We start from the raw sequence: 17,924 nt of genomic DNA on the forward strand, positions 1-17,924 counted from the left end.
TAAAGGGACCCTTTATATGTCCAGCTGTCCTTTGTCAACAACAAATTGTCGCTGGTTTTTTTGTGTTGAATACATGCTATATGGTAATTTATGGACCTAATAGGTATCTAAAGCCATTTTTTTGTTTATCTTATATTTTGAAAATGTACATCCAACCCCCCCCCCTTTGAAAAATTTTTGGGCCCCCAAGAGAGTGGTGCTTGTTTAGCTTATACGTAAATCCGGCACTGGGTTGGCAGAAATGACCAAATGTTTCTTTGATTTGTCCTTGGACGTTCCCGCCCCGCTTGCCATCCTCCTCCCCGCGCCACATTCCTTGAGAACCTATGAACCCCCCCCCTTTCGTAATTTAAAACATAAAAGCAAGAAGATGTCCACCTCTCTCCCCTTTTTCTTTCTAATGTCTCAACAAACAAAACTGACCTGTTAAAAATGTTACTTGAAAAGAGAGAGAGAGAGAGAAACATTGCACATACTTTTGTAAACCAAGAAAATCTTTAATAAAAATACATTTAAAAAAAGAGCAAGAAGATGATCAAGAAGCGGCGCTCTTCTGACACGAGGCTAAGACCCCAAGTCCGTCGTGGGATTTAACTTCCTAGTTAACGTCACACCTCGCGCGTTGGACGGCAGTACTGTCGCTGCAAGGAGCTGCGTGAGGACAGCAGACGCGCGTCATCACTTTGCCCGGGATTCCCATCTCCGGACCGCCCACGGAGGGGGAGGCACCGCCTGCGTAGTCGCCCCGCCCCTCCCCGGAGGAGGCAAAGCAGCAGCGGGGTGAAGGGGGAACGGTTCCTGGTTCTTCTTCCCACTTGTCCTGCCTGCCTGCCTTCGGAAGCTGGAAGCCAAGCGGGGCAGAGACTGCTCATCTTTCCCAGCTTGATCCTGCTCGCTTCCTAGACCCAGGTAAACGCCCCCAAAGGCGGTCCTTTGAGGGTAAGGCACGCCTGGCTGGGGTGGGGGGACGTCTTAAGTCTTGGGTAAAGGTAAAAGGTAAAGGAACCCCTGACCGTTAGGTCCAGTCGTGGCCGACTCTGGGGTTGCGGCACTCATCTCGCTTTATTGGCCGAGGGAGCCAGCGTACAGCTTCCGGGTCATGTGGCCAGCATGACTAAGCCGCTTTTGGCGAACCAGAGCAGCGCACAGAAATGCCATTTACCTTCCCGCTAGAGCAGTACCTATTTATCTACTTGCGTTTTGACGTGCTTTCGAACTGCTAGGTTGGCAGGAGCAGGGACCGAGAAATGGGAGCTCACCCTGTCGTGGGGATTCAAACCGCTGACCTTCTGATTGGCAAGTCCTAGGCTCTGTGGTTTAACCCACAGCACCACCCGCATCCCACCAAAGTCTTGGGTAGGATCAGCAAAAAGGGAGTTAGTTGGGCAGTGGTCCCGAGAAGGCTCATGGCCTCAGGTCAATGCGAGAGAGCAGGAACTGAAACTGGAGAATCGTCTTGCTCATAGAATCTTAGGGTTGGGAGGGACCTTGAGGAACCTCCCTAGTCCAACCCCTGTAATGCAGGAATAAAGCTGTCCCACATGGGGATCAAACCTGTGACCTTGACGTTATCAGTGCCACACTTCTAACCAACTGAGCTACCCAGTAATGTATCATGCTTATTAGGATTTGCATGGAATTTTCTTTTATGCCCCCGGCGACAACCCTGCGAGGCAGCCCCGTTCGTATATCCAACCTCTGGATTTCAGAATATGAGAATACTACTCAGGGAGTGGAGTGGGGGCTGCTGGCATCATGCCCTGTTGTGGGCTTCCTAAAGGGATCTGGTTTGGCTCCCCCCCCCAAAGGGTCACAGGATGCTGCATAAGATGGCCCTTTGTGGTCTGATCCAGAAAGGCCCTTCTTGTTTCCCCTTAAACCTCCCCATCGCAAAGGGCCCAGAGATCTGCCCGGAAGTCCCCAGCATCTCCAGTTACAATTGTGAGACTTCTGCCTGAAATCTTGCCAGTCAGTGTAGACAATACTAAGCCAGGTGGGCCGCTGTTCTGACTCAGTATAATAGTTCCTATTTAATGTAGCCGTAATTTGGAACCATGAGGACTAGAATCTTACTTTGTTTTTAGGGGAAAGACCACAGTAGTAGAGCGTACAGAAAGTGGTATGTTCAGTTCCCAGCATCTCCAGGTTGGGTTGGGACTGTCCCCTGCCTGGAGAGCACTGGAGAGCTGCTGCCGGTCAGTGTAGACAATACTGAGCCAGATGGACCAGCTGGCCTGACTCTGTATAAGGCAGTTTCCTGTGCTCCTATAAGAAGCAGAGAGGGATAGGGATGGGGAACCCGCAGGCAAATCCTCACTCCCCAGGCTTTGCCCATCACCAGCCTTGTTTCATACCTTCCTTAAGAGTTTTTGCCTGGCCTGAATGTGTCCTTGAACTCAGATCCTGCATCTGGCTTGCCTGGATGGAGGACAAAGAAGTGTGTGAGCTCCTCTGCTGTACAAAAAGTTCCAAATTAATATTTGCTGCTCTGCCCTATTTTGCTTCTGGCCCCACCCACCATTGGCCCCCGGGAGACTCCCTAGAAAGGAATGTGGCCCTCATGCTGCAGAAGATTCACCACACAGATCTATGGCCCACCTATGCAGAAGTCTGAACCGGGGACCTACTGCACCTGCCCCTGTACCTCCTCTTTTTCTTCTGGAGGCCTCTGACGCTTTGAGACAGCTTCCATGTCAAGGATGCTCATGAGATCGGCATCTGCTTCCTGCAAATGGACTTCATGTGATCCTCTTCCCTTTTATGGTTCTGTTTTGTTTTTCTTCTTTGCAGGAGATGACGAACATTGGCAACTTGCCAGACCACGTCATGCTGGACATCTTGTCGCTGATTCCTATGAATGAGCTGATTCTCAGCTGCCGGCTGGTCTGCTCCCGGTGGAGAGACCTGGTGGACTTGCCCATGCTCTGGAAGAGCAAATACCGCCATAAAAATGAGAACTTGAAGAAGACCAAAGAGTTCTATGTTTTTTCTCACCTGGAGAGGAACTTGATCAAGAATCCTTGTGGAGAAGGTGTGTCCCTTTTGGCCTTTTCTTTCTTTTTTCTGAAGGACAAATGTCTTTCTCAAAGAATCTGGTATTGGGAAAGCTTTGACCCTGTAGATGTTGCTGACCTACAACTCCCACCAGCCCCAACAAGCGAGGCCAGTGGTTCTGCAATGTCTGGAATGCCAAAGCTTGCCTAAACCTGGCCTGCTGGTTGGTGGGAGACCACATGTTTGGATTCTCCCCTCCATCTGATAACCTCCTTGTCTGTGGAAAGGAGGCATCTAAGACCACTGGAGTCTGGTGGACCCCCAGCCTCAGTCTGCCCTCAGGTAGCCCTTGCTTGTCCTGCCTTCTTACTTGCGCCCAGTCCATGGGGTAGCACTGCCTGTTAGCTTCCTCCACCTTAATCCCTGTAGAATTCAGCAAGGTGATAGATGGGGACAAAGCTGGAATCACTTGGCTCTGCCTGCCATTGGGTCTAGCGCCACCTACTGTTGGGCTCCCTGCCTTCCACCCTATCAGTCCCAGTGGGCACCAGTCAGCAGTGGACTAGTATGCAGGTGGCTCTGTGGTCTAGTATGCAGGTGGCTTGCTGATCAGAAGGTCAGTGGTTTGAATCCCTGCAATGGGGTGAGCTCCCATTGCTCTATCCCAGCTCCTGCCAACCTAGCAGTTCGAAAGCATGCCAGTGCAAGTAGATAAATAGATATTGCTGTGGGAAGGTAAACACTTACTGCGCTCTGGTTTCTGTCACAGTGACCCGTTGCACCAGAAGTAGTTTAGTCAGGCTGGCCCCAAGACCCAGAAAGCTGTCTGTGGACAAACGCCAGCTCCCTTGGCCTGAAGCGAGATGAGCACCACACCCTATAGTTGCCTTTGACTGGACTTAACCGTCCAGGGGTCCTTTACCTTTTACCTTTAGACAAGATAACTTGTTTCTTCTGCACAATAGTATTCTATGTCCACAGTTGTTATTTTTACATAGTGGAATATTGAAATGTCTGTGTTCAAAAAAAAGGTTAGCTGGACCGCATTATATTTCTGAATGAGAAATTTTGGGGTTTCTAGATATGGCTAGGGGGGGAAAGTTTAGGCTAGTAGCAAGATTGGAGATAAGTAAGATCTTATGAACAGGCAATAGAGAGAATGCAGCTATAAGTTCCCATTTCCCCCCAAATATTCAGATACGGACACATTTGAGTGGATTTGAATGGAGACGGAAAAAGGGCAATTTAAAGGGACACAAAGTTAGCAAAGATACATAGCAGTGGTCAGAAACCTCAGGCCTGGGGCAACTGTAGAGCTCAGCATCTCTCTAAAAGGTAAAGGTAAAGGACCCCTGGACGGTTAAGTCCAGTCAAAGGAGACTATGGGGTTGTGGCAAGAACAGGATATTGAACTAGATGGGCCATTGGCCCTCCTTATTGCTCTTACGTTCTCATTTTTTTCTCCCAGAGGGCTTGGACTTCTGGGATACCCAAACATCTCCAAGGGGCCAGTGGAAAATTAAAGACATGTCAGGAGCGGATTCCTCAAAACTCCAGAAGTGGGATTTCCTTCAGAGGCATTTCTATGTGAAAGATGACGCCATCCCTTATCAAGAGGTTAACAAATGCTTCACTGCCTACGGTCGGTGAGGATCACAGCGGTGGCTGAGCCATAATTCATTAGGCGATGGGGAAGGGGTTCCTCGTGGTCTGCATGTACCGTATTTTTCGCTCTATAAGACGCACCAGACCACAAGACGCACCTAGTTTTTGGAGAAGGAAAACAAGAAAAAAAATATTCTGAATCTCAGAAGCCAGAACAGCAAGAGGGATCGCTGCGCAGTGAAAGCAGCAATCCCTCTTGCTGTTCTGGCTTCTGGGATAGCTGCGCAGCCTGCATTCACTCCATAAAACGCACACACATTTCCCCTTACTTTTTAGGAGGGAAAATCTGAGTCTTATAGAGCAAAAAATACAGTAGATCATAGAAGCATAAGAGCTGGAAGACACCCTGAGGATCATCTAGTCCAACGCCCCTGCAATGCAGGATTATGCAGCCGACCCACTGAAATGAATGCTCATTGCTAACTTAGATTAGCTTCAACCTTCGTGTTACCACACTCTAACCAACTGGGCTATCCAGGAGATAGTACCTCCACTTCAAATGCAATACAGTGGTACCTTGGTTTTAGATCAGCTTAGTTTATGAACAACTTGGAAATACAACGCTGCAAACCTGGAAGTAGGTGTTCCGGTTTGTGAACGTTGCCTTGGAAGCGGAATATGTTCCGCTTCCTGTTGAGTGTGTTCCGTTTGTAAATTGAGTCCCCCGCTGCTAATCAGAGGCTTCCTGTTGAGTCCCGAGCACCCACGCAACACAGAGGTGATATTCGGAGCTCTCTTTTTTTGCTATTTTTTGCGCTTTTGTTTGTGTGGCTTTTTTGGTTTTTTGACTGCGACTTGTTCTTCGTTTTATGGGACTGAGTTGTGGCTGTGGCTTGTGATTTCATTTTTGTGATTGTGTGGAACCCAGTTCAGCTACTGACTGATTGTGTGACTGCAGAAATGGATAAATGCCCCCCATCCAAACAATGACCATCATCAGTGCACGTAAGAATTTTTTACATTTTTTAAAAATCATCTACAATACTGTCTTATTTATTTTATAGTACAGTACATTGATTGATACTTTCATTTTATGGATCAGTGGTCTTGTTAGCAAACTTCATGTTAAATTGCTGTTTTAGGAGTTGTTTTTAAAAGTTTGGAACAGATTAATCCATTTTGCATTACTTTCTATGGGGAAGCATGCCTTGGTTTTAGAACGCTTTGGTTTTGGAACAGACTTCCGGAACGGATTATGTTTGGGAAACAAGGTACCACTGTAATAACAGGAAGGAGTTAACTCTACACCAGGGTTCTCCTCTATTTACCCTCTGCCCCAGCCAGCATGCCCAGTGGTCAGGAATGACTGGAGTTGGGTGTGTGTGTGTCAAGCAATAACTGAAAGGCCAAAAGTTGTCCATCCCCTCTTTAAAGCTTACAACTGTAGGAACCTTGCAGGATCAGGGTAAAGCCCCATATAAGCCACATTCACACATTACACTCTGATGTCACTTTAGTAAGTCATGGCTTCCCCCAAAGAATTCTGGGAGCTGTAGTTTAAGGGAGCTGAGAGTCGTGAGGAGACCCCTATTCCCCAAACAGAGCTACAATTCCCAGAGTGGCTTAACAGTCAACCCCTCTTTCCCCAGGGAGCTCTGGGCATGATAGTTCTGTGAGGGGAATAGGGGACTGGTAACAACTCTCAGCACCTTTAGCAAACTACATCTCCCAGAATTCTTTGGGGAAAGAAGCCATGACTGGCTAAAGTGGCATCAGAGTGTTTTTAAATGGTGTGAATGTGGCTATCATCTGACATTCTGCTTCCTGCAACAGCCAACCCAATAAGTGTGCGAAGCATGTATTGAAAGCAGCGTTGTCCAAACTCTCAGGGTGGTTTTTGATGGCTTTCCCATTTTGTGCCTCAGGCTCTGCGTCAAGTCTCAGCTCATCACTTTAAAGGATGAAGGCTACTGGGATGAGCTGATGGATGAGGGCAGGCCCACGATTGTGGTGAAGGATTGGTGAGTGACTGAGCAACCTGTCCTGGCTGGGGGTGGGATCAGACCAGGAGGTACACAGTGAGACAAAGTTCTAAGGTATCTATGAGTTTCACACAACAGGAGGGGCCAGTGGGTTGCAGACAGAGGAACAGGTTTTGGTGGACCATGGACAAATGCAGAAGAGGCCTGGGGTTTGGACACAGAACAGTGAGTCTGGCTAGAGGCTGGTAGACCATGAGACACATAATCTCAAGGTCATGCACTACGCTGGGCAAAAGGATTCCTACATACACTACATGAGGAGGAGGAGTTTGGATTTGATATCCCGCTTTATCACTACCCTAAGGAGTTTCAAAGGGGCTCACAATCTCCTTTCCCTTCCTCCCCACAACAAACACTCTGTGAGGTGAGTGAGGCTGAGAGACTTCAGAGAAGTGTGACTAGCCCAAGGTCACCCAGCAGCTGCATGTGGAGGAGCGGGGAATTGAACCCAGTTCACCAGATTATGAGTCCACCGCTCTGAACCACTACACCACACTGGCTCACAGTGCCCCTCATCGTCCCTTCCAACTCTACAATTCTGGGATTTTATGCCAAGGCATCCCAGCCACGGGTGGGTGGGGACATGCTGTCTTCTCTCACTCAGCAAGGCATGGGGATTCAGTTGAGTTTTTCACAATACGGGATATGTCGTTTTCTCTCACTTCTCCGAGCTAGCAGAAATGAAACGAAACACTACGGCTGGGAATGTTTGGGTGTGCTGACTTTACAAGGAAGCAGCCTGTGTTATCGGAAGCTGTATTCTGTGCACATCTGAAGGAGCAAAGGCTCATTCCCGGGCCCCTTTGTAAGGCAAAGGGATGGGGAACAATTGGCCGTCCTGATGTTGTTGAACTCCCAGCTCCCATCACGGCCAACTGCAAGGAGCGATGGGAGTTGGCATCTAGCAACACTTGAGAGGGCCACAGATTCCCCGGCCTAAAGGAGATGTCTAAGTAGTAGCCATTCAGAAAAAGCTACACACGTTGATAAGGGAAAAGAAGGGCCTGGTGGCAGCCAAAATGACATATTTGTGCTGGTGAACTTCAGTAGTGGTTATTAGGTCACACAAGCACACCACTTCTCTGTGAAGGCCACCATTGTGCCTTCATGGAGGAGGAGAAGGGGACATTGCCGTATCCCTGGCACTCTGTGGAATGTAACTCACCTTAGCAATTTCGAGTGGTACCCAGTTCAAATTTGATAGCAGAAGTGCTGATTGGAGCTTCATTAATTTCTTCATTTTTAATACCTCGTGAGCCCGTTCTCTACCAGAAGGCTTCTGTAGGAACAAGCTCAGCAATGTGATGGTCTTTGCTCTTCCTCTCGCCATCCCAGGGCCAGGGAGATGCTTACATAAGAAGCTGTCTTACACTGAGTCAGGACACTGCTTATCTAGCTCAGCATGAGCTGCACTGACTGGCAGCAGCACTCCAGGGTTTCAGACAGGGGACATGCCTGGAGATGAACCTGGGACCTTCTGCATGTGAAGTAGATGTCCCAGCACGGAGGTGCAGTGAATCTAACTCTTGGTGTTCTTTTTCCTTGGTCTGCTCTGCCCCTAAAATAAATAGGTTCTATGGTGTTCTCGGCCGCCGCTACCAGCTCTCTGTAAAGCTCTTGTCTGCAGACTTCACTGTGATCAGAGAATATTGTTCCAAAGGCCGGTACACGTGCCGTTCAGAAGATGAGGAATGGCGCGAGGTAAAGTCAGCTCGGTTTGAAGAGTGGGGTTGGCTGTGGCCCATGGGTGCACCCAGTGGTAAATGGTTCCTTATGTACTGGGAGGTGGGGTAAGTGCCTTCTTCCCCTGCCCAAGTGGCTAATCTCTCCTAAACCCAAGCAACTCTGCCATCACCAACCCTCTCTCCCCCCAACTGCTCGTCACGTTCAGGTTTTGCACACATTTCACAACTTCCCTCCCGGAGTCCGCCACATCTTCTTCCAACACCAAAGCCAAAATCTGAATTGGCAGGAATCCAGCCTTTTGATGAGAATAGCCAGATGCATGAAAACAAACCGAAGGATGAGGATCACCAAAAGCAGCATCACCATTGGCCCGTTTTCCTTGGACAAAACCATGTACTATAAGGACGGCAGAGAGTTGAGCAGATGTAGCTTTATTTATTACCGAGGCATCCAGTGTCCCTGCCGCGGCAACTATCTCCACTGGTAACAAGTACTTTTGTTTTCTCCCGCGAGTCCTGCGTGGAGTCCTTCCCCTTGTCCTCCTCTAAAATTTGCACCGTTCTCGTTGCAGATTTCAGTTGTTCTGAGCTTCTGTCACGTTGTATGCCTGCACCTGCTCACTCTCTCTATAATGGGCATTTCTGGAATTAAAGAACGCAGGCTGTTTCTCAGTGGGCTATGCAGGAGGAGGATGGAAGCTAGCTCTGAAACTGAGATGGTTTTCAGGCAGCAGAGGGTCTTCCATTTTCACAGCACAAGGTGCAGGGACATGGAACAGGGAATTGACCCATTGAGTGGATAAAATAATCTGTCTGTGCTCTGCCTAGTTAAAAGGGCATTGGCTATTGCCAATTGTTTGTGGCTATACTTTTTGGGGGGGGAAGAATAGTCCTGTAATTCTCTGTGGACTCGGTGTGTTTTTCTATCTAACTACTTAGGTGACCATGACTTGTGTGCCAAGTCCGTGACTTGTGTGTGGCCTATGCCTCAGGCAAGCTTCTGCAGAAGTAACACTATTAATCTGTAAGGTTATTATCCAACTGCTGGTTAGGTTTGCTCACTTGAAATTCATGTCTTTTTTGCTGGCAGGCTCCATGTAGAATTGTTACAGAATGACTTTCATTGCCATTTAACCCTGCTGTTTACATTCTCCCATATACCTCTGTCATATGCCTGTATTTATACAGAGGACAGGACTTTATGCATCTGATGAATTCAACTCTAGCCACCAAAAGCATCTGCCATAAAAAATGATCCAGACTTTAAAGATACCACAAGGCTCTTGATTTTGTTGTTGTTGCAGCAGACATGCAAGGCTTGAGTTTTTGAAGGATCTATAAGGGAATGACAAAGGTTCCCCCATCCCTGCTCTTTAGTCCAGGTGGGTGGACTAAATGTGGTATCAATGTGTTAAACTAAATGTAAGCTTTACTGGGAATGTTGATAGCAGACGGGCATTAATTATCAGGGGGGAAAATTGAAGATTAAAAGACTTGAAGCAATCATCCATCTGGTTTATCCCTGTGTGAACTTGTTCCCTGAATTGTATAGATGGGTCAGAAAGTGACGTGAAATGGTAACAGTCCTAAGTGCAGAGACTACGATGGTGTGCACTGCTGGGGGTGCTTTACATAATATAAGTGCTGAAAAAAATAAATGAAAAGACCATGCCACTTCCTTTCTGCATGTGGGGGAACTATGTGAACATTGCACCCCAGGTGAAGGAGACAAGTTTGCAGACCATCTAGGTTTCCCATCTGGTGGTGTAAGTTTCATCACTGGGGGCAATATGCCCATGTGTTTTCAATGGACGGATCTGAAGGTGAAACCAAGGTGATCCATTCCCCCTCTGCAAGGACTGCACTGTCCCCTTTTCATTACAATATGTGAACTGGCATAGGAATGTCTCCCTGCTCATTTGCTCCCCACTGTCCCGAGTCATGCAGTCATGGATGAAAACATTCAGAATCCAGCTTCACACAGTTTGCTGTACTTTTTATTGGCACAAAAATGATCCAACTACAACATGGCATCTAAATATCAGTACACTTCTTTGTGCATTTTACTTTATATTTGTTTCATTAATGAAGTCATGACATTATGGGTTCACTCCAGGCTTTCCAAGCACCCATTTTTATACCCTTCCAGGCCCGTCATCACTGGCTTTATGCTCAACATTAATGCTCCCCCCCCACCCCCATTTCTCTCTTTGCTCTGTGCGAGTATGGAAGACTTCCCAGAGGCACAAGCTTGTCTCTTGCAATCCCCAACCCAATTATGATGTTCAGCTCTTACAGAGTCTCTCGTGATTTCTTTGGGCTCTTCCACGCACATTTAGCCAGAAACATGCTTACAACTGCGTTTTCCAACACAAGTGTCAGTCACAATCTGCTTGGGGCAATGTCAAGCAACGAGCAACAGGCTGCAGTTCTAAAGAGGCCTCTGTGCCTTTCCAAAACCTGATCAAGGTCACTTGGGTCATGGAAGTGAATTCACTACTGCTTGGCCACGTTACTGACTTCCTGTATCTTGAAAATACAGTCTCGCTCCTAATTTTTTTCTTGCCAAGTCATCCCCCAGCGACCACATTAGTCAACGTCTGGTCAGTATCAGTTCCTTTTTAAAGCACTCTGGAAACTCTGTCGTGTTTCATTACTGTCCAGTGCGCATCAGCAGTTGCAAATCAGCTCAAAACAAACTTTTAATATACAGTTCTCATTTACAGTTCAAAGTATTTGATGAAAGGCAATTCTCACCCTGCCCACACGGTCCTTGTTCCCCTCTCAGCTTCTGAGAAGAAACATGCTGGGAGCGGAGAAGCCTTGAGAAGGAAAGGCTAAGGATGTTCCATCGTGTGTCTTCTGTTACCAAAAAGGGCACCTAAGAGAAGAAAGGGACAAATGTGATAGACTGGTTCATGATTTGGCCAGGATGTCTCATACAACAGGGGTGGGAACTTTGGTTCTGCGAGCCAAACTTGGCCCACAGGTTTTGGGCTAGGCATGCCCACCCACTCCACCCCTGACATCAGGTTTGTGTGTCTGCTTGTTGCATTTACAGTGGTACCTCGGGTTACATACGCTTCAGGTTACATATGCTTCAGGTTAGACTCCGCTAACCCAGAAATATTACCTCAGGTTAAGAACTTTGCTTCAGGATGAGAACAGAAATTGTGCTCCAGCGGCCCGGCAGCAGCAGGAGGCCCCATTAGCTAAAGTGGTGCTTCAGGTTAAGAACAGTTTCAGCTTAAGAACAGACCTCCGGAACGAATTAAGTACTGTATTTTTCGCCCTATAGGACGCACTTTTCCCCCTCCAAAAATGAAGGGGAAATGTGTGTGCATCCTATGGGGCGAATGCAAGCTTTCGCTGAAGCATAGAGAGCGAGAGGGGTCGGTGCGCACCGACCCCTCTCACTCTCCAGGCTTCACAGACCTCTCCGCAAGCAGTAGGAGCGCTCCCGCTGCTTGCAGAGAGTTGCCTGCATGCCGAAGCCTGCGAGCGCTGAGATCAGCGCGTCCAGGCTTCGCGGACCTCCGCAAGCAGCGGGAGCCAGCACTGGGCTCCCACGGCTTGCAGAGAGCTGCCTGTTTGGGGACTGGGGTCGGGGGAAGCTCGGGCCTCCCCAGCCCCGCGCCTGGGGGGAAAATAATTTTTTCCCCTTTATTTCCCCCCCAAAAAAACTAGGTGCGCCTTATGGGACGGTGCGTCCTATAGGCCGAAAAATACGGTACTTAACCCAAGGTACCACTGTATATCCCACCTTTTCTCTAAGGAGTTCAAGGTGGCATATACTACTCTTTTCCTCTCCATTTTATCCTCACAACAACCCTGTAAGGTAGGTTAGGCTGAAAGACTGACTGGCCCAAGTCCACTCAGTGAGTTTCACACTTGAGCAGGGATTTGAACCCTGGTCTGACACTCCAACCACGACACCACTGGAGTTGCTTCATATAACAAAGAGGGAACAAGCATGCAGAAATAAGAGTCCACATCCAGAATAGATGAATTTATTATCTGAAGCTCAGCATACCGAATACCTCTTTCTATTGATGATTTGTCAACTGCCAACATTTTGGACTATAAGCTCATTGAGACAAGGACCTGGGTTTTTCTGTTTATATCAGGTATGGAACAGATAAGGGCTTGAAAGGAGCGCCTGATTGTTCTTTTGCTGATTGCTTCTGTTGCTATTGAATGGAAATTGCCTCTCCTTCCCAGCACTCCTCCTTGGGCCTCCTTGGCTAGTAAGGTGAACAAACCAATCATTCTGTTTGCTTCCCACTTAGGGCATCTCGTAAGACAAGCCTGAACAGTAGGCCGTTTGTGAAGATACAAAACTTACCATCCAATGTAGCACTGACAAAGGTTCTCGTGGGAGGTAGCCTGCTTAATTAGAAGTTCTACTTGTGTGGGCACATCCAGTGTTTCGTCGTGAGAGAAGTCCCGTCCTTTGCAGAGAGAAAGAGAGGGAGAGGGAGAGAGAGAATAATTAGGAGACTCGGAAGCTCACCTTCACATTTCTGTTGCTCTGGAAGAAAACCAAATACAAAAGAAACAGGTGGAATGGTGTATAAGTTAGGACCAGGTGAGGGGAAACCTTCGGCCCTCCTCATGTCACTAAACTACAATTCCCGGCACCCCTGTGGCCTTTCTTCCTGCGGCTGATGGGTTGCAGTTCAGGGAAATTAGGAGGGGCAAAGGTTCCCCATACTCGATAAAGATGAAGGGTCATATCCAACTAAGTCCTCCTCACAGCAAACCCACTGAAATTAATGCTCATGACTAATTTAGATCCATTAGTTTCAAGGGTCTACTCTGAGTAGGACTAACCTTGGTGACAGCCCAAATAAAGTATATAAGCATCTACAGTGGATTCTCTACAACTTTTTCCTCCTCCCAAGAAGTGGCTTTCCTTTTTCTTCCGAGAGGAAAGGGACTCTGCTTCAGTTTAGTGGCCCTCCTCCAACCCATGATTCAGCATCTTGCCCCCCACTTCCCTCCTCTCCCCTACACAGTTGCACTGAACCAACAAAGCACCTGTACCAACAAAGCACCTGGATTCAAATATAATATAAAGGTTTATGTTCATCTTTTGTGTTTTGCAGAATATGGCATTACTTACCAGTGAGTTTATCACGGACCCTGTTGATAATCTGTATAGCCTTTTTATTTAAAGCCTCTGGTTTCACAAGACCGTCCCCTACTAGAAGGCAAAAAGACAAAAGAGAAAGAGATAACCTTAAGACCTGAAACCTAAAATAAATGGGTAGCGGTGGCATAAAACCCTCGGCCCCTGACACTGGTTGGAAGGGAGAAATCAAGTCAGTTACAGGTATTTTTTTGTACAGTTTTGGCCACCCCCTTCTTCAGAGAACTAAACTGATCAGAGGTTGGTGAACCTGCCCTGTAATAAAAAAGTTATAGCACTTGGGGCTTCTCAGTTTAATGGGGTTGGGAAATATGACTGAAAGGAGAATATGACAGGGATCTATAGTATTATGAGTGACAGGAATATTTGGCCTCTCTCCTGATACTGGGGCTTTGGGCCACACAATGAAAACCAATGAGTGGCAGACACAGGATGTTTTTCACACAACATGGAATTAGGAACTGGCTGCCCCAAGGTGTTGAGATGACCACTAGCTTAGATGGATCTGAAAAAAGAAGTGTGGACAAATTCAGAGGACAGGCCTATGCAACTGTTATTAGATAAGACATTGCTTTAAATTTTTAAAAAAAATGGAAATAAAGTTTCAGAGGCAAGTTAGCTCTGAACAAACTTGGTGCTGTGAATATCCAGTGGGGGAGAGCTGCAGCCTTCATGCCTTGCTTACAGGCTCCTTGGAAGGCATCTAGTTGGGAGATGGGAAGCTGGACTAGATGGACCTTTAGGTCTTGATTCCGCAGGGCTCTTTATATGCCCACTCTACCCCATCAGAGGCAGTTTGGATTCTACATTTCGGGCCCTTAACACCAATAGCAGTGGAACAGAAGACCCAAGTGCTCCCTCAAGGGGTCCAAACTTACTGAAGGAATGGATGGATTCAGGCACCGTGGTCCCAGCTTTCTTGTGGGCTGTTTCACCCAGCTCCACACTGTCCAGCATTTCTAAGAGGGAAGGAGGGAGAGATGATCAGACCAAAAGACAAATATGCAATTAGTTCCATTACTCTGCTGCTTGGAGCTGCCTCACTTTAGGATGCTGGATGTGTTGGGAAACTGTGTACGTGCAGCTACTCACACAGAGTCAATTAAGGTTTGGCAGACAGCCAGAAGGCAATCTGAAGGAGTAAGTCTGCCTGGTGATAACAGAGGCATGGAGACAGCTTCCTGATTGGTCAAGCTCTCTCAAGGGAGTGATAATGGCCTACTAACTGGAATGTGTTAGTTCGTGAGTTCAGAAGTTCAGTAGTTCAGTGTGGGAGTTGAGAGTTGTGTCAGAGAGAGCTAGCAAAAGATCCATGTTCTGTTCCTGTAAATAGTCCATTGTATATAATAAACACCTAACTACAAGTTCCTGGTTCCTGCTTCGTCTATCCTGTCTGCAGCCAAGTCGCCAATTGCTTCCGTGGATTCTGCGTGTACTCTGCTAGGTCTGGCTAAGGTCCTGCAACTAGTCAGAAAGTTGCGAAACACCAATTAGGTTTTAACAATAGGCTGTTGGTAAGAGCTGGGCTTTGGTTACTGGCCACTGTGTTCCCATAGAGAAAGACAGGGAAGTCTCTGACCCGGGGGCCAAATGCAGCCCCTCCCAAGCTTCTCCATCCCTCACTATCCCTGCTGGTACAAAAGTTAAAAGAGTCACTGACTTGTTGCCCCACCCACTACCAAAAAGTGGCCCCTGGAAGGTTTCCCCCCCAAGGAAACGCTGCCTTCAGGTTAAAAAAGGTTCGTCACCTCTGCCACACAGCTGTTTTATAGGGGCTAACTAGTTTGGATTGTGGGAATTGCATCAGCCTTAGCTGAAAAGCTGCTTCACTGCTGCACACTTAGGTGCAACAAAGCAGCCTCTGTTTTAGCACCTGCCTGGTGCTCTCATCTCCCCACCCCTGCCTGAATATGAACATATTTCCCATGAGGAAGGGGGAAAGAGAAAACTGTTCAATGCCCCATTTCAGAAACCAGAAGGGCTTCGGCCATGGAATTCTGGGCCCACCAAGCTCCCTTCTTGTTGCAGTCTAATTAGGGAAGGGGAAATTATTCTGGCTCAACCTAAATGAAAGATATCCCGCACAAAAGGACAACAACAAAAAGCACTGTTTGGGCCAATACTCACCTACTGACTGGCCAGCAGAGTAGGAGTCCGTCCGTGTCCGTGATCGCTTGTTGCCTTTTGTGTTTGCTGCAAGAGAGACAGAAAAAGAAAGGTTCAATGCATTGCAGGTTTTCCTTATGGGCCTTAATTTTTTCAGCTGCTGTTCCAGACAACTAAGTCTGGGGACAGACTTCCTCCATAAGACCAACCTCGGTGGATCAGACCAGTAAGTTTGTCTAGTTCAACATTCTGCTTCTTATAGCAGCTAGCCAGTTGCCACTATTTATCCCAGGGCATGAAGGCCACCACTCTCCCTCCACAGTAGCTCCACAACCATGGGCAGTCAGCAGCAAACCACACTGCTCATCAGACAAGTTGGCCAGGGCAACTGGATGCCTAAATTGGTCATCTTCTGCCTCACTTCTCTCTTATTCTCCAGGCAAACTTACTATCCATCAGCCTCCAGTTCAGCAAGGGGTCATAGACAAAGGCTTCCAGCACAGCCATGACGCTGTCTTTGTGTTCTCGCAAGACTTCCATGACAGTATGGCAAGTGATTCTGTAGTTTCCATCTAAGCCAGTCACCTGCAGGGAGAGAGAGAAGAGAGGAAACATTTACCGTATTTTTTGCTCTATAAGACTCACTTTTTCCCTCCTAAAAAGTAAGGGGAAATGTGTGCGCATCTTATGGAGCGAATGCAGGCTGCACAGCTATCCCAGAAGCCAGAATAGCAAGAGGGATCACCGCTTTCGCTGCACAGCGATCCCTCTTCTTGTTCTGGCTTCTGAGATTCAGAATATTTTTTTTCTTGTTTTCCTGCTCCAAAAACTAGGTGCGTCTTACGGTCTGGTGCGTCTTACAGAGCGAAAAATACGGTATTTATATTTTGCTTCCAAAAACATACACAATACTCTGCTGCAGCCTTACATTACAGGGAAAATCTATAGCAGGTAAGTAACAGGAAAGCTTGGCACCAGACTGACCCTTCTTGTTAAGAGCCCCTGATAAGCCTCCAAACCAAGGATGGGGAACCTGTGGCTCTCCATGTTAGAACCCCTGAACTCCCACCAGCCTCAGTCAGCATGGCCAGTGGTGAGGGATGATGGGAATTGTAGTCCAGGATGAGAGTCACAGGCTCCCCATCCTGGCTCCAAATGAAAGCAAACGAATGAATTAATTGTCTGTTGAAGAAGAAGGGGAAAGGTCTATCGCCTTTTGATGGCATCCTTATGTTTCCCATATTGTAGCTCCACAGTTAAGAGGCATTTCTCTTCCTGCTTACCTCCATGGCGTTTGTCAGCATCCTTGTCAGCCTGAAAGGAATCTTCTCAGGGAACTTTTCCCTGGTCATCGCCACCTAGAACCAGGATGGAAGAAAGGCAATTAAATTAAGACATATGTTGTAAGCTGCCCAGAGTAGGTGGGGTATAAATAATAAAATTACTATTATTATTACACTGATGGGGCAGGATTCTTAAGGCCAAAAGAAATTAGTGCAGGGGGCAGCAGCAACTTAATTCACTGACAATTTAATTTTAACTTAAATTAACTGGGCTTCCTCCATCCCACCTGAGTAGGATCAGGGCAGCGATGCCAGGAAAAGAGGAGAGAGTGGGAGAGAGAAGTCCAATCCTTTTCCTCATGCCATTTCATAGATCTTTATGATGTTCCTGCAGCAGCTGCTATTAGCCCTGCTGCAAAACACACACAGATCTCTGCTTTCAAGGGCAAATTAAAACACCCATATTGTTTCAGTTTTGGCTCCCAGTGCATTATGGAAGGCTTTCTTCAGGAACTGGGAACACAGAGGTTGTTAGACTCCAACTTCCAGCAGCCCAAACAGCCAGCATGCCTGGTGGTCAGGGCTGATGGGAGCTGTAGTCCAGCAGCATCTGGAGGGATGTACATTTCTCAGCTTCCTTCCTTCCCACCCGCTGTGCCTTCACACTTCCAACTTCCATCCCGCTTTCTGAAAATGGAATTGTGTTACCTCAAAACAGTCTCCAAAGTCAATGTGCAGAATCTTGCCACTCAGCCTGTCGAGCATAAGGTTGGAGGGATGCCTGTCAAAGCAGTAGAACAATGAATAATTAGTGAACAATTCTCCACAAACTACTTTGGTCCTCTGTGTCCTGTCAGAACAGATCCTTGATTGTGGCCCGAGAACACTGTAAATGCACGTTCTTCCCCTGTTTTATCACTATTTCATCTCCTGCATGGCAGATTTTAGATAGTTCTTATTTTGTTAGCACATGGTATTCCTTGAGATATTGTTTTAAACCAGGGGTGAATAATCTCTGCCCCCCCGTCTCCCAATGTTGTTAGATTTCAGCTCCAGC

General features: G+C 47.4%; 2 protein-coding genes across 6 annotated transcripts in view; one reads left to right on the plus strand and one right to left on the minus strand.

Moving 5' to 3' along the window:
* Positions 1-735: 735 nt before the first annotated feature.
* LOC310849709 (F-box only protein 44-like) lies at positions 736-9,993 on the plus strand. 2 transcript variants are annotated; one of them, XM_083750317.1, is made up of 6 exons: positions 736-909; positions 2,791-3,031; positions 4,463-4,640; positions 6,525-6,620; positions 8,213-8,342; positions 8,533-9,993. In XM_083750317.1, the coding sequence occupies exons 2-6, from the start codon at positions 2,794-2,796 to the stop codon at positions 8,812-8,814; spliced, it is 924 nt and encodes a 307-aa protein (XP_083606443.1). In that variant the 5' UTR covers positions 736-909; positions 2,791-2,793; the 3' UTR covers positions 8,815-9,993. The 2 variants fall into 2 exon arrangements, with proteins under 2 accessions (XP_083606443.1, XP_083606442.1); XM_083750316.1 differs by lacking the exon at positions 736-909 and having other exon boundaries at positions 2,727-3,031; positions 8,533-9,598.
* A 308-nt stretch (positions 9,994-10,301) lies between these two features.
* Positions 10,302-17,924, minus strand: part of MTOR (mechanistic target of rapamycin kinase) — a 99,879-nt gene continuing 92,256 nt past the window's right edge. For all 4 annotated transcript variants that reach the window (XM_083750044.1, XM_083750042.1, XM_083750043.1 and 1 more), the window contains 8 exons: positions 17,576-17,648; positions 16,868-16,942; positions 16,034-16,169; positions 15,606-15,671; positions 14,357-14,437; positions 13,452-13,532; positions 12,672-12,777; positions 10,302-11,207 (listed from right to left, as the gene is read on the minus strand). In XM_083750044.1, the coding sequence (XP_083606170.1) occupies positions 11,192-11,207; positions 12,672-12,777; positions 13,452-13,532; positions 14,357-14,437; positions 15,606-15,671; positions 16,034-16,169; positions 16,868-16,942; positions 17,576-17,648 (634 nt within the window). In that variant the 3' untranslated portion in view covers positions 10,302-11,191. The remainder of the gene's footprint in view (positions 11,208-12,671; positions 12,778-13,451; positions 13,533-14,356; positions 14,438-15,605; positions 15,672-16,033; positions 16,170-16,867; positions 16,943-17,575; positions 17,649-17,924) is intronic.

This window comes from Podarcis gaigeae (assembly GCF_964106915.1).
Source record: "Podarcis gaigeae genome assembly, chromosome: 8".
Lineage (NCBI taxonomy): Eukaryota > Metazoa > Chordata > Lepidosauria > Squamata > Lacertidae > Podarcis > Podarcis gaigeae.